The sequence below is a fragment of the Monodelphis domestica genome, chromosome 5, assembly GCF_027887165.1.
Source record: "Monodelphis domestica isolate mMonDom1 chromosome 5, mMonDom1.pri, whole genome shotgun sequence".
NCBI lineage: Eukaryota > Metazoa > Chordata > Mammalia > Didelphimorphia > Didelphidae > Monodelphis > Monodelphis domestica.
The window spans coordinates 47,552,027-47,568,414 of NC_077231.1; the positions used below are offsets into that span (position 1 = coordinate 47,552,027).

Below are 16,388 nucleotides of genomic sequence, written 5' to 3' on the forward strand. Positions count from 1 at the left end.
GGCTAGAGAGGAAATAGAGGAGGAAATTCAAACAAATGCACCAAAACCTTCCAAAAACCCGGAAATTGTCCACAAGCTCTTGAAGAACTTAAATTGGAGCTTATAAAAAAGATGGAAGCCTTCTGGCAAGAAAAGTGGGAAATAGTTCAAAGAGAAAACAACAGTCTAAAGGACAATAGCTCCCAATTGGAGAAACAGCTGGAAGCCACAAAAAGCAGGATAGACCAAACTGAAAAGGAAAACCAGTCTTCAAAGACCAGAATTAGGCAACTGAAAGCCAATGATCTTGCAAAACAGCAAGAAATAATAAAGCAAAGTCAAAAGACTGACAAAATAGAAGAAAATATATCTCACTGAGAAGATGACAGATCAGGAAAACAGAGGAAGGAGAAACAATTTGAGAATCATTGGTCTATCTGAAAAGCCAGAAATAAACAGAAATCTTGACATCATAATACAAGAAATCATCCAAGAAAACTGCCCTGATATTCTTTAACAAGGGGGAAAAATAGACATTGAAAGGGGTCATAGAGCACTGTCTTCACTAAATCCTCAAAAGACAACTCCCAGGAATGTAATTGCCAAATTCCAGAGTTTTTAAGCTAAGGAGAAAATTCTACAAGAAGCTCAAAAGAGACAATTCAGATACCAAGGAGCACTAATCAGGATCACACGAGACCTGGCAGCTTCTACCTAAAGAACTACAAGGCTTGGAACATGATATTCAGAAAGGCAAGAGAATTGGGTCTTCCACCAAGGATCACCTATCCATCAAAACTGACTATATCCTTCCAGGGGAAAGTATGGATATTCAAAAAAATAGAAGATTTCCAAGTATTTGTAAAGAAAAAACCAGAACTAAGTGGAAAATTTGATACCCAAACACAAAGATAAAGAGAAACATGAAAAGGTAAATAAGAAAGAGAGAGAAAAGTGTTTTTTTGTTCAAACTTTCTTCTTTAAGAGCTACAATAAGATCAAATTATTTATATTAATATATGGGAAAAATGTTATTTGTAACTCTCAAAAATTATATTCACTATTATAGTAATTAGAAGATTATACACAGGAAGAGATTGGGATAATGAGTGCTAAGATGATATGCAAAAAAAGAAAAAGGGGGGAATCAAAGATGGCACAAAGAAATACTTGAAGAAATAAAATAAATAGGATAATATTTATTACACAAAGATATGCATGGGAAGGAGAGGGGAAGAATACTCTTATAAGAAGGAGAGGAAGAGAGTGCTAATAGGTAATACTTAAACCTTACACTCAGTGAAATCAGTTCTGAGAAGGAAGAGCATCTAGATCCATTGGGGTCTTGAATTCTATCTTATCCTACAGGGAAAGTGATAAGGGAAAACAAAGGGGGGTAGGGAGGTAGTACAAAAAGGGAGGGAAAGAGAGGGGGGGAAGTGGGAACGTAACAGACCCTAAAAAAAATAAGAAGGGAACAAAAAGAGAGAAGCCAGAAAGGGAAGCATATTAAGGGAGGGGATTAGGGGGGGTTGATTAAAAGTAAACCACTGGTTTAAAAGGATATAGCAAAAGAAGAAAGGACAGAACTAGGAGAAGATAACAAAATGCTGGGGAATACACTAGTGACAATAAAAACTTTGAACATGAATGGGATGAACTCCCCCATAAAACGTAGACAAATAGGAGAGTGGATTAGAATAAAAAATCCTACCATATGTTGTCTACAAGAAACACACTTGAGGTGGGTAGATATTCACAATGTCAGAATTAAAGGTTGGAGGTCCAAGATCTATTGGGCCTCAACTGATAGAAAGAAGGCAGGAGTTGCAATCATGATATCTGACAAACACAAAGTAAAAATAGACATGATTAAAAGAGATAGGGAAGGTAAATACATCCTGATAAAAGGGATTATAGACAATGAGGAAATATCAGTAATCAACATGTATGCACCAAATGGTATAGCATCCAAATTTCTAAAGGAAAAACTAGTGGAGTTGAAGGAGGAAATAGATAGTAAAACTATACTAGTGGGAGAACTGAACCTACTACTATCAAATTTAGATAAATCAAGTCAAAAAATAAATAAGAAAAAGGTAAAAGATGTGAATGAAATCTTAGAAAAATTAGAGTTAATAGATATGTAGAGAGAAATAAATAGGGACAAAAAGGAATACACCTTTTCAGCAGCACATGGCACATTAACAAAGATTGACCATGTACTAGGTCATAAAAACATGGCAAACAAATACAGGAAAGCAGAAATAATAAATGCAACCTTTTCAGATCATAATGCTATAAAAGTAATGATCAGTAAGGGTACATGGAGAGCCAAATAAAAAATTAATTGGAAATTAAATAATATGATACCCCAAAATCAGTCAATTAGACAACAAATCATAGAAACAATAATTTCATTGAAGAAAATAACAATGATGAGACATCGTTTCAAAATCTATGGGATGCATCTAAAGCAGTATTCAGGGGAAAATTTATATCCTTGAGTTCATATATTAACAAATTAGAGAGGGCAGAAGTCAGTGAATTAGACATGCAATCAAAAAGCTTGAAAGCAAACAAATTAAAAATCCCCAGAAGAAAACTAACTAAATTAGAGATCCTAAAAATTAAGGGAGAAATTAATAAAATCAAAAGTGATAGAACTATTGAACTAATAAATAAGACTAGAAGCTGGTATTTTGAAAAAAACAAATAAAATAGACAAAATACTGGTCAAGCTAATAAAAAAGGAAAGAAGAATACCAAATTAACAGTATTATAGATGAAAAGGGAGACCTCACCTCCAGTGAAGAGGAAATTAAGGCAATCATTAAAAATCATTTTGCCTAATTATATGGCAATAATATGCCAATCTAAGTGATATGGATGAATATTTGCAAAAATATAAATTGCCTAGATTAACAGAAGAAGAAATAGAATTCTTAAATAATCCCATATCAGAAAAATAAATTGAACAAGCCACAAAGAATCCTCTAAGAAAAAATCCCCAGGGCCTGATGCATTCACAAGTGAATTCTATCAAACATTCTAAGAACAGCTGATCCCAACACGATACAAACTATTTGACATGATAAGCAAAGAGGGAGTTCTACCAAGTTCCTTTTATGACACGTATATGGTACTGATTCCAGAGCCAGGCAGGTTAAAAACAGAGAAAGAAAACTACAGTCCAATCTCCTTAATGAACATAAATGCAAAAATCTTAAATAGGATACTAGCAAAAAGACTCCAGCAAGTCATCACAAGGGTTATTCCCTATGATCAGGTAGGATTTATACCAGGAATACAAGGATGGTTCAATATTAGGAAAACCATCCACATAATTAATGATATCAACAAGCAAATCAACAAAAGTCACGATTATCTCAATAGACTCAGAAAAAGCCTTTTACAAAATACAACACTCATTCCTATTGAAAATACTAGAGAGTATAGGAATAGAAGTGTCTTTACTAAAAATAATAAATAGTATTTATCTAAAACCATCAGCCAACATTATCTGCAATGGGGATAAACTAGATGCATTCCCAATAAGATCAGGAGTGAAACAAGGATGCCCATTATCACTGCTATTATTAAATAATCTTCATAACAAAAACTTTTGACAAAGATCTAATTACACATATTTAGAAAGAGCTAAATCAATTGTACAAAAAAATGAAGCCATTCTCCAATTGATAAATGGGCAAGGGACATGAATAGGCAATTTTCAGTTAAAGAAATAAAAAATATTAATAAGCACATGAAAAAGTGTTCTAAATCTCTTAAAATCAAAGAGATGCAAATCAAAACAACTCTGAGGTATCACCTCACACCCAGCAGATTGGCTAACATGACAGCAAAGGAAAGTAATGAATGCTGGAGGGGATGTGGCAAAATTGGGACATCAATGCATTGCTGGTGGAGTTGTGAATTGATCTAACCATTCTGGAGGGCAATTTGGAGCTATGCCCAAATGGCACCAAAAGACTATCTGCCCTTTGATCCAGCCATAGGAGTGTTGGGTTTGTACCCCAAAGAGATAATAAGGAAAAAGACTTGTACAGGAATATTCATAATTGTGTTCTTTGTGGTGACAAAAAATTGGAAAATGTAGGCATGCCCTTTAATTGGGGAATGGCTGAACAAATTGTGGTATATGTTAGTGATGGAATACTATTGTGCTCAAAGGAATAATAAAGTGGAGGAATGCCATGGAGACTGGAACAACCTCCAGGGTGTGATGCAGAGCGAAAGGAGCAGAACCAGGAAAACATTGTACACAGAGATGGATACATTGTGGTACAATCGAAGGTGATGGACTTCTCCATTAGTGGCAATGCAGTGATCATGAACAACCTAGAGGGATCTATGAGAAACAACACTATCCACATTCAGAGGAAAAACTGGGAGTAAAAACAGTGAAGAAAAACAACTGCTTGATTACATGAGTCTAGGGAGATATTATTGGGGATATGTCAGACCCTAAAGGAACATCCTGGTGCAAACATCAGCAGCATGGAAATAGGTTCTGATAAAGGACACATGTAATACCCAGTGGAATTGCATGTTGGCAACGGGGAGGATGGGGTGAGGGGAGGGAGGAATAGAATATGATTTTTGTAACCAAGGAATAATGTTTGAAATTGACCAAATAAAGTAATTTTAAAAATCCAAAACAAAACAAAAAAGTAATGGGGAGGTTGGGGAGATGTAGCTAGGTGGTTTAATAGATTTAAAGCCAGGACTAGAGCTGGGAGGTCCTGGGTTCAAGTCTGAACTCAGACATTTCCTAGCTGTGTGACCTGGGGCAAGTCATTTAACTTCCATTGCCTATCCTTGAACACTCTTCTGTCTTGTTACTAATAAGCAGTATCGATTCTAAGATGGAAGGTAAAAGTTTAAAAAAATCAAGGAGGGGAGGAGTTCATTTTAAAATGGAGCTAGAAGAATATTAAAGAATTAATAGTAATGATATCGATAAAAGTATAAATGGAATCCTTCTCAAATGTGCATACAAATGGCAAAAAGCTGGGAGGGATAATTAACACTTTGGAAGTTAAAGTCAATATCCAAAAACATCAAAAGATCGTGACAGATTTTTTTTAAAATAGGCTGAATCCAAGGGTATACTGATAAATGTTTAACAACTGGCTTACTGAAAGAAAAAGTACACACAGGGCACATTTAAAAATTTATTCTGCATTAACATTTTCCCTTCAGTTTATTCAATCTAGACAATCAACAAAATAATGAATCAAATTCGGATTTATAGAGTTTGCCGATTTCTGAGGTATTAATTAATGCTCACGTTGAAAATCTTGTTGTTCCTCATTCATCAGCATAAGCTATCTCCAACACACCACTGGCTGAACCTAATAAGATGAAACTGAACAGATATAACCTATGATCTCACTCTAGGTTTCAGGAAATCAATCTTACAAGTCCCAAATGGGAAAGGCATAGTGAGACGGTAGTTTATCTGAAAGACATCTCAGATAACTTAATGGACTCAATATTAGTCAACAAGGCTATAGAAAGAGTCAAAAAAGGTAATTCAATCTTGGCATGGCATTAAAAAAAAATGTTGCTTACGGAAATTACAAAGTGAGAGTCCTGCTGTATGTACTCTGCTCTGATTAGGCTACATTTGGAGTAGTAGGTTAAATTCTGTGGTCCCACATTTTAGAAAAGACATTGATAAGTGGAGAGCATCCAAAGGGCAACCAGAATCATGAAGGGTCTGGAGTCCATTCCTCACCAGAACTGGATGAAACAATTGGGGATATTTTGTTCAGGAGAAATACAACTATCTTCAAGAATTAAAAAGGCATTTAAAGGTGAAGTTGGTGAGATAAATGTTATGTAGAAACTGTTTTAGGGGGAAGCCAGATGGTTCAGTGACTTGAGAGCCAGGACTAAGGATGGGGTGTCCTGGGTTCACATCTCTCCTCAGATACTTCCTAGCTGTGTGACCCTGGGTAAGTCATTTAACCCCAATTGCCTAGTCTATACCTCTTCTATCTTGGACCAATTCAAAGTATTGGTTCCAAGACAGAAGACAAGGGTTGACATTTTTTTAAAAAGAAAGAAAAAAAAAGAAAATATCTTAAGTCTGAGCCTATTTTCCCTAGGGACTAAGTTTGTATAGCAGAGAACATGACTCCCAGGTTTTGGTTTTGAGGCTATGTGATTTGTATTCTTCCCAGTAAATATCCCTTTGTAAAAGTTAAATCATGTTGGCTGGTTAAATGGAACTAGGAAATTATACACTGGTGGCTAGTGGGCAGGAGGAGCACACCAGAAGGGGGAATGAAGCTGATGATGTTAGAGAAAGATGCCCTCACACTCCTACAGAGCTATGCTAGAAGCCTGAGGGAGTGTTGTAGCCTGCCTCATTCAGGTAAAGTAGTTTTTAAGTTTTATTACATGAATAAAAACTTTTTTTAGCCTTCTGTCTTGAGAATTGATACTATGTTTTGGTTCCAAGATAGAAGAGTGGAAAGGGTAAGACAATGAGGGTTAAGTGACTTGCCCAGGGTCACACAGTTAGGAAGCATCTGTGGTCAGATTTGGACCCAGGACCTCCCTTGGTTCCCTTTCCACTGGGCCACCCACTTGGCCCAAAAAACCCACTATCAATTAGAACTCCAAGTGAAATTAGGTATCTTGGGAGATAGTGATTTCCATTCTCTAGGTTTTCAAAGAAAGACTAAATGAATATTTGTTGGATCCTGCAATAGGTCCCCAAACTATCAGTGATTCCCTATTCCTCAAAAGGTTAGAGTGGAGATGTATTGGAAAACATTGCACTGGCTCTCTTGGGGGGGAAATGTATACAGGACACACTTTCAGGTTTTATCTTCATTTTTAATATGTTCTCCCTCACTTTTTTAAGTCTAGACAATCAATAAAATGGTAACTCAAAATTCTGATTCATACTGCGTTGCCAATTTCCCAGGTATAAGTTCTTACATTGAAAATTTAATGATTGGTTCCAGCACAAACTCAGAGTTAGATCCTCCATGGAAACAAAGCAGGAGCTTGATGGGGAGGGGATGGAGCATCCTCAAGCGGTGCCTCCCTTGATACAGCATCTAAGAGGACTCTCTTTATTGACCTGTCTTTCTAGTCACCTAAGGTCATGAAAGGTCCCATCTACTTGGGTTAGTGCCTTTCAGATTTGAATGCCAGAGGACTGTGCCCCCTGCCCATTTCCCTAAAGAGAAGAAAAAAGTTCTATCTGTAGAGGGTAAGTGCTACTATTTATCCTCATTGTATATACCTTTGGGCTAAGTAAATCTTTAGTTAACTGCCTTATTTGACTTACTGTGCTTCATTTCACCCAACATCAAAACTTAGCTAGAAGGATATTCTTCTGAATTAGACTTACTCCCAATAGGGTGTTGTATTGGGGGATTCTTTGGGGAATGAATAGAGGATGAACTAGATAGCTGCTGAAGTTCCTTCCAAGCCTGGAATTCTGTGATTTTAAATGAGCAAAGGCAAGAATAAAAGAATGATGCTTGGTGCCTTTGAGAGAAGAAAATGTGAGGAAAGGTAACGTCTTCCAGAACTTTCCAAGATGGCTAATTCTGAGTAATTTACAATGGATGCAGAAGGAAACATTGATGCTCTATAGGAAATAGAAGGAAGTGATAATGAAGAAAATCCAATATAGAAGGACATGTGTAGAACCCGTTAAAGAGAAATGAGTGCCACAAAAGCTTTTTGTCTTTTTTGACAGTCTGATAAACTAGTTCTCTGTGGTATCCTTTTCTATTAAAATTGTCTTGTCATGAGAGGAAATTTAAAATTAATCATAGTAATTGCCAAAAACTAACTCAGGTGGCTAATTAGCTCACTGGATGCAAAATTCATAAACATGAAATGGAGGCCAGATGTCACTTGGATCTCCCTTACATTCCTACACATCAAAGATGGATATGGAAGAAATAGGATAATTTTGGAACTCCACTGGGAACATTGGTCCAGGAATAGAGCTTTTCTTCTATGATTCTGTTGTTTATCATAGTTTAGTATTTATATATGTTTAGAGGGGTTTCTGCCATTTAGCCATTTCATAAATTTGTTTATAATGAAAAATATTTTAATATAAACACTGACATAAACATTATAATCTTATATCTAGTGAGTTTCTTATCTGTGTAACTATTTTTCTTAGAAGATATTTTTATTTGTGTAGATAGTTTTCTCAAATATTGATGACTTTATTGGTTTATGGCCATTTAAATCAGGGCGGGGAAGAAAATCTCTTTCACTTCCTTACTGTTTAGAAAACTAAGGCACCCCAGAGAAATGCAACCTCTTTGATTACAAGGAATATCTCATTTTGGTCTTTCTATCCATAGTATTTGACACAAAGTCGGTGTTTTATAAATATTTTCTGATTGGTTGAAATGGAAATGTAAAATAAAGGAAATTTTGCAGTAATTTGACAGAAGTGAACTTGATTTAAAGCTTGAATACCTTTGATAATCTTTACCCTTGTCACAGATTTTTCACTTACATGCCGAATGGGAATGTTCTCCTTCCTCACCTTAATACCTTAGAAAGTCCCTAGCATCCTTCACTATGCATGTAGGCAGGGAACCTCCTACACAGGCTTTTCCTGACCTACTATTTCTACCTCTTGGAATGTTTGTGTATATGTGTGTGTGTGTGTGCATGTACACATATATGTATATATATTCACACATGGATAGATAGACAGACAGATAAATAGACAGCTAGATAGTCGTTCAGCAATTTTCAGTCATGTCCAACTCTTTGTGACCCTATTTGAGGTATTCTTGGCAAATAGACTGTACTGGTCTGCCATGTCCTTCTCAGCTTATTTTGCATATGAGGAAACTGCGGCAAACAGGGTTAAGTGATTTGTCCACAGTCAACCAACTTGAGAGTATCTGGGGTCTGATTTGAACTCAAGAAGATGAAAATTCTTGACTCTAGGTCTGGTGCTCTAACCACAGCAATACTTAGCTACATGTGGCTGTGTTTATGTATGTTTCTCTCTTTCTCTGTCTCTGTCTCCCTCTCCCCCTCTGTCTCTCTTTCTCTCTCTACATACATATTCATGTACATACATGTAAAAATTCATTGTTTGAAAAAACTGTAGGGAAAATTGGAAAATGGTATGGTTCCCATTGACTTGAGGTTATCCCAGTCCAACAAATCAAAGATCACCATGATCCTCCTTGCTACATACTTTTTATTCATTTATTATATCTCTCAAGTAGAATAATAATGATAATAGCTAATAATTTAATAATAATAATCTAATAATTCATAGAGTACTTAGCACACTGTCTGGCACATAGTAGTCACTTAAAATTTATTGACTATTTTATGTTTTACAAAGCATTTTGCGCCTGTTATTTCACTTGTTTCACAAAACGACCTTGTGATCTAGGTGCTATTATTATCCCCATTTTATAGATAAGGAAATTGAGGCTTATGTGAGACATTAAAGGATTTTCTAAAGTTCATATAATTAAGAAGGTTATGAGGCAATATTTGGAATTATTTTTTATTCCAAATGCACCAATAATATACTTTTGGTCAGTCTCTTCAGTTGTGTCCAACTTTTCATGAATCCATGTGGAGTGTTCTTGGCAGACATACTGGAGTGGCTTGCCATTTCATTTTCCACCTTATTTTACAGATGAAGAAATTGAGGCCAACAGGGTTAAGTGCCTTGCCTGGATCACATAGTTAGTATTTGCGATTTGAACTCAGGAAGATGAGTCTTTCAACTCCAGGACCTATACTCAAGCCACTGTGCCACCAGATAGATGGATAGATAGACTATAGCTAGACAGACAGGTAAATAGATAGATAGACAGACAAATAGAGAAAAGAGAGAGAGACAAAGAGACAGACAGAGACACAGTGAGAGAGATAGATCAGAGAGAGAGAGAGAGAGACAAAGAGACAGACAGAGACACAGTGAGAGAGACAGATCAGAGAGAGAGAGAGACAGACAGACAGACAGACAGACAAACAGAGCATTTTTTAAGATCTTTGTGTCAGGCACTGTGCTAAATAGTGGGGTAAATATAAAAGGAAATGAGAAGTCTGTCCTCAAGGACCTTATATTCTAATATAATAGTGGAAGACATTATATAAAAGGCATGGGAGGGAAGAAAGGGTACTCAACTGGAGGTACAATGGGGAAAATCATGTAAAGGACTGATTCCTACCTAGACAAGGTAAAAGGTTCATTTATCAAAGCTGTGAGGGATCCAGGAGTGGAGTTCCAGTTTTTGGTGGGGTAGAGATGGCTGGAAAATAAAGCCATGACAAAGAGCCTGTAGGAAGCCCTTCACTCTTATCCTATGCCAAAGCTCATTGAGGTGGTGCAGTGGTTAGAGAATCTGACCTTGGAATAGGAAATCCTGGATTCATATCTAGCTTCAGACATTTCCTAGCTGTGTGACCCTGGACAAGTCACTTAACCCCAATTGCTTAGCCCTTATCATTATTTTTTTGGAACCAATACTTATTATCAATTCTAAGACAGAAGGTAAGGGTCTTTTAAAAAAAGTTCATTGAGGGCAAGGGAAGTTTATTTATTCATGCATTTTTTGGTTTCTAGCCCCAGCATTTAACACAATGCCTTGCATACTTTAGGGACTTAATAAATGTTTGTTGAATTGAGCCACATTTTAATATAATTAGCTCCCAATAGATCCCAAAGTAATTTCCAGCACACTGCCCAGCATATTCACTTTCGCCTTCCCAGATCGCATTTCCCACCCAATAGTGTGACTTGAGCAACTTCCATTTTCTAAATTAGAAATTGCTCAGCAGGGCAGAGGGTGGAGTACCCAGTCTACAGACACTTTCAACAGAAAATCCATCATGTACACCATCAGCTGTCACCCCAGGTGCCTTAGATCAAGAGATCCACCCAGTTCTGGGAATGGAAAAGCTGACACAGGCGTCTCAAAGCCCCAGTCTGATATCATCAGGGCAGGAAACAGGGAGGGCTATGGTTTTTTGATAATTCATATCTTTTCCAAAACCTTTTTGGGATCAAACGAGGATTTGGGGGCAAGCTTACTAGAAGACTGGATAGAAATTCAGCAGCTATTTTTGCCCAAAAGATTTTAGAGGGTTTTTTTTTAAAGAACCAATTCCATCCAACACAGTATTTGATTGGCTTTTAACTGTTGCCAAAGGCTCCTATAGAATGTCTTTCAACAAAGACCTAGTTCAGGTACCCAGAAAGAGCCTTGTAGACTAGTTATAAAGATGGGTTTCAGTGGAATGAAGTTAATGAAGCATCCCTAGCTTTGCCAAAAATGAAAATGCAAAGGCAGATTGTGTTTCCCCATGGTCTCCATTAGCAGGGATTCTGTAGTAGTTTTTTTCTTTGAAGGCTTTGCTCCAGTTGTCTCTATTTCTACCATCACAGTCAGGGTTCAATGCCCTGGGCCAGGGGGTGGGAGTGCATTGAATTATAATGGCCATGTTATGAAGACTGTAATTTGACTAAGTAACCATTTTCCTAAAGTTTAGGAGACACACTAAGAGAAGATGAGAAATCTTTGGAATGAGTGGCCAATTATTTCTTTTCCAATGCTATCATCCTGGCACATTTATGGACTTTGCTTAAACATCATTTTATCTGTTATTCATTCAATGAGTAAGCCTTCATCTCTAATGTTATCTAGTTCTGATGAAGTCTTCTAAATAGGGATGGTGAGCAGTCCAGCCTAGAGTGGTGGAACCGGAAAGATCCATTTAGTCCAAACCTTTTATTTCATTAATTTAAAAACAATTTGATTGCTGCATTTTTTCTGTACCCAAAATATCCCCCTTAATTTCCCCTTCGCCACAAATAAACATTTTCTTGTAATAAAAAAACAAGCAAAAACATTTCAGCTAACTAACAGATTGAGAGCATCTGATGCTTTCTACCACATTTGGCTTCCATAGTTACCTATATCTCAAATGACGCCAGGGATGATGGAAATGACTAAATAATAACAAAAATTTTAATATCAGTTCATGACATAAGTTGTTGGGATGAGTTTTCTGGGGTCAATATTTATCCCATTAATTATATAGATGAGGTTGCTGGGACTTAAAAAAATGAAGTGACTTACCCATCAAAAATGTTGCAGAATTAGGATAGATTTATTTTAACCTGTACCCTTCTGGATACTTTAGATGATGTGTAGCACAAAAAAATCTATGAGAAATAGAAAGCTTTATTAAAAAAAAAAACTCACTTGGCAAAATGGTTTTGTAGCGGTTTTTAGTTCCGTGACGTGGAATGTCAATTTCTTTGGGATCCACGAAGTTCATTGGTATTTCCTACAAAAAAAGATTATATCAAATTAGTGTGCTGCATTGGGGATCTTTGTGAAGGGATATCTATTAGATGGTACTGTCTCTGACCTCTCTTTCCCTCTCTTTTTTTTTTGTACCTCAGATTCCAAATCCTAATGGTATAACCTCAGCAATATAGGCTGTATCTAGGACTACAACAAGTGTAGGACTATTGGGAATTTACCATATAGTACTAAAATTTGGGAGCATGCAACATTTTAGCATATGCCTTCCTGCAGTAGTTAGAAATGCCTTTTTATTAAGAACTTAAGTAGCAGGAACAATTAATTAAAACAACTCTGAGATATCATCTCACACATTTCAGATTGCTTAACATGGTAAAAGGGCCAAATGACAAATGTTGGAGGGGATATGGAAGGATAAGGACACTAATATACTGTTGGTGGAACTGTAAACTGATCCACCCATTTTGAAAAGCAATTTGGAATTATGCTTAAAATGTTATAAAACTGTGTGTACAATTAGACCCAGAAACACTCTCATAAGCTATATATTCTAAAATATTTCTAGCAGCTCTCTGTGGTAGCAAGGAACTGGAAATTGAAGAACACTACAGTAGGGCGCAGCATTGAAGGTATGTGGGGTTTGGGCATTTCCACACTATAAGAAGTTGAAAAAGCTCCCACCCAAATGTGATCTGATCTACCCTCCCCCACCCCACCTACAGAACCAAAGTCAGAGTCAGCGTGTACCAGAATCAGCGAGTGAGTGAGGGACACCTCTAGAGTGAGCAAGGGGCACCTCTAGGTCCTTGGGAGCTGACTAGGACCACTGGGTACATACTCCTGAGAGTAGTTACACCAGAAACCCTGGTGTGCTGGGGCGTGCAGACCATGGGCTCTCTTGTGAACAGTGGAGGCTGCGGAGATTCAAGAGCTTGCCTCAGGCAAAAACCTTGCTTCTTAACTCTATAAAAAGAAAACCATCCCATCTCACTAAGATTTCCTGACTAGAAAGGGAAAGAAAAACCACCACAGGGATGGCTAATTGTGCCCAGGACCAACAAACACCCTCCAAGAAAAACAGGAAGAAGGGATTGACCCTGGAAAATTTTTGTGGAGAGAAAACCCAGGTAACAGAGGAAATAGAGGAAGAAATTCAAACAAAATCAAAATTTTCCAAAAAAAATGGAAATTGTCCACAAGTTCTTGAATAATTTAAATTGGAGCTTATCAAAAAGATGGAAGCCTTCTGGCAAGAAAAGTGGGAAATAATTCAAAGACAAAACAACAGTCTAAAGGACAAGAACTCCCATTTGGAGAAACAGCTGGAAGCCACAAAAAGCAGGATAGACCAAACTGAAAAGGAAAACCAGTCTTCAAAGACCAGAATTAGGCAACTGGAAACCAATGATCTTGCAAAACAGCAAGAAATAATAAAGCAAAGTCAAAAGACTGACAAAATAGAAGAAAAGATAAAATATCTCACTGAGAAGATGATAAATCAGGAAAACAGAGGAAGGAGAGACAATTTGAGAATCATTGGTCTACCTGAAAATCCAGAAATAAACAGAAATCTTGACATCATACTACAAGAAATCATCCAAGAAAGCTGCTCTGATGTTCTTGAACAAGGGGGCAAAATAGACATTGAAAGAGTTCATAGAACACTCTCTACAATAAATCCCCAAAAGACAACTCCCAGGAATGTAATTGCCAAATTCCAGAGCTTTCAAGCTAAGGAGAAATTTCTACAAGAAGCCAAAAAGAGACATTTCAGATACCAAAGAGCACCAATCAGGATCACACAAGACCTGGCAGCTTCCACACTAAAGGACTGCAAGGCCTGGAACACAATTATTCATAAAGGCAAGAGAACTGGGCCTTCAACCAAGAATCACCTATCCATCAAAACTCATTATATCCTTCCAGGGGAAAGTATGAGCATTCAACAAAATAGAAGATTTCCAAGTATTTGTAAAGAAAAGACCAGAACTAAGTGGAAAGTTTGAAATCTAAACACAAAGATCAAAAGAAACATGAAAAGGTAAATATGAGAGAGAGGGAAAAGGAGAAATTTTTTTTCTTATTCAAACTTTCTTCTTTAAGAGCTACAATTAAATCAAATTATATATATTAATATATGGGGAAATGTTATTTGTAACTCTCAAAATTGTATACATTATTATAGTAATTAGAAGAATCACTCATAGGAAAAGATTGGATCATTAAGGGCTATAAAATGATAGGCAAAAAAAGAAAAAGAGTGGGGGGGGGAATCGATGATGGTACCAAGAGATACTTGAAGAAATAAAATAAATAGAATAATCTTTTTCACACAAAGATACACATGGGAAGGGGAGGGGGAGAATACTCTTATAAGAAGGAGAGGAAGAGAGTGCTAATAGGTAATACTTAAACCTTACTCTCAGTGAAATCAATTCTGAGAGGGAAGAGCATCCAGATCCATTGGGATCTTGAATTCTATCTTATCCTACAGGGAAAGTGATAAGGGAAAATTAAGGGGGGTAGGTGGGAGGGAGTACAAAAAGGGAGGGAAAGAGAGGGGTGAGGGAACTTAATAGACCCTAAAAAAAATAAGGGAACAAAAAGGGAGGGACCAGAAAGGGAAGCATATCAAGGGAGGGGATTAGGGGGATTTATTAAAAAGTAAACCACTGGTTTAAAAGGATATATCAAAAGAAGAAAGGACAGAACTAGGAGAGGATATCAAAATGCTAAGGAATTCACAAGTGAAAATCATAACTTTGAACATGAATGGGATGAAGTCACCCATAAAACATAGACGAATAGGAGAGTGGATTAGAATAGAAAATCCTACCATATGTTGTCTACATGAAACACACCTGAGGTGGGTAGATACTCATAATGTCAGAATTAAAGGTTGGAGGCCCAAGATCTATTGGGTCTCAACTGATAGAAAGAAGGCAGGAGTTGCAATCATGATATCTGACAAAGCCAAAGTAAAAATAGACATGATTAAAAGGGATAGGGAAGGTAAATACATCCTGATAAAAGGGAGTATAGACAATGAGGAAATATTAGTAATCAACATGTATGCACCAAATGGTATAGTATCCAAATTTCTAAAGGAGAAACTAGTGGAGTTGAAAGAGGAAATACAAAGTAAAACTAAACTAGTGGGAGACCTGAAACTACCACTATTAAATTTAGATAAATCAAATTAAAAAATAAGAAAGAGGAAAAAGAGGTGAATGAAATCTTAGAAAAATTAGCATTAACAGATATATGGAGAAAACTAAATAAGGGCAAAAAGGAATACACTTTCTTTTCAGCAGCATATGGTACATTCACAAAGATTGACCATATACTAGGTCATAAAAACATAGCATACAAATGCAGAAAAGCAGAAATAATTAATACAACATTTTCAGATCATAACAGAAAAAATAATGATCAGTAAGGGTACATGGAGAGCCAAATCAAAAATTAATTTGAAATTAAATAATGAATCTCCAAAATAGGTTAATTAGAGAACAAATCATAGAAACAATTAATAATTTCATTGAAGAAAATGTCAATGATGAAACATCCTTTCAAAATCTATGGGATGCAGCCAAGGCAGTACTCAGGGGAAAATTTATATCCTTGAGTTCATATATTAACAAATTAGGGAGGGAAGTGATCAATGAATTGGACATACAAATCAAAAAACTTGAAATCGAACAAATTAAAAATCCCCAGAAGAAAACCAAATTAGAGATGCTAAAAATTAAGGGAGAAATTAATAAAATCAAAAGTGATAGAACTATTGAATTAATAAATAAGACTAGAAGCTGGTATTTTGAAAAAAACAAACAAAATAGACAAAGTACTGGTCAATCTAATTTAAAAAAGGAAAGAAGAAAGCCAAATTGACAGTATACAAGATGAAATGGAAGACCTAACCTCCAATGAAGAGGAAATTAAGGCAATCATTAAAAATCATTTTGCCCAATTATATGGCAATAAATATGCTAATCTAGGTGATATAGATGAATATTAACAAAAATATAAATTGCCTAGATTAACAGAAGAAGAAATAGAATTCTTAAATAATCCCAT

At 36.3% G+C, this 16,388-nt stretch overlaps 1 protein-coding gene across 2 annotated transcripts in view; it reads right to left on the reverse strand.

Annotated features, from left to right (window-relative positions):
* The window catches only part of PTPRR (protein tyrosine phosphatase receptor type R), a 361,573-nt gene that overhangs the window by 72,520 nt on the left and 272,665 nt on the right, over positions 1–16,388 (reverse strand). For both annotated transcript variants that reach the window (XM_007503044.3, XM_007503046.3), the window contains one exon: positions 12,243–12,327. In XM_007503044.3, coding sequence (XP_007503106.1) covers positions 12,243–12,327 — 85 coding nt within the window. The remainder of the gene's footprint in view (positions 1–12,242; positions 12,328–16,388) is intronic.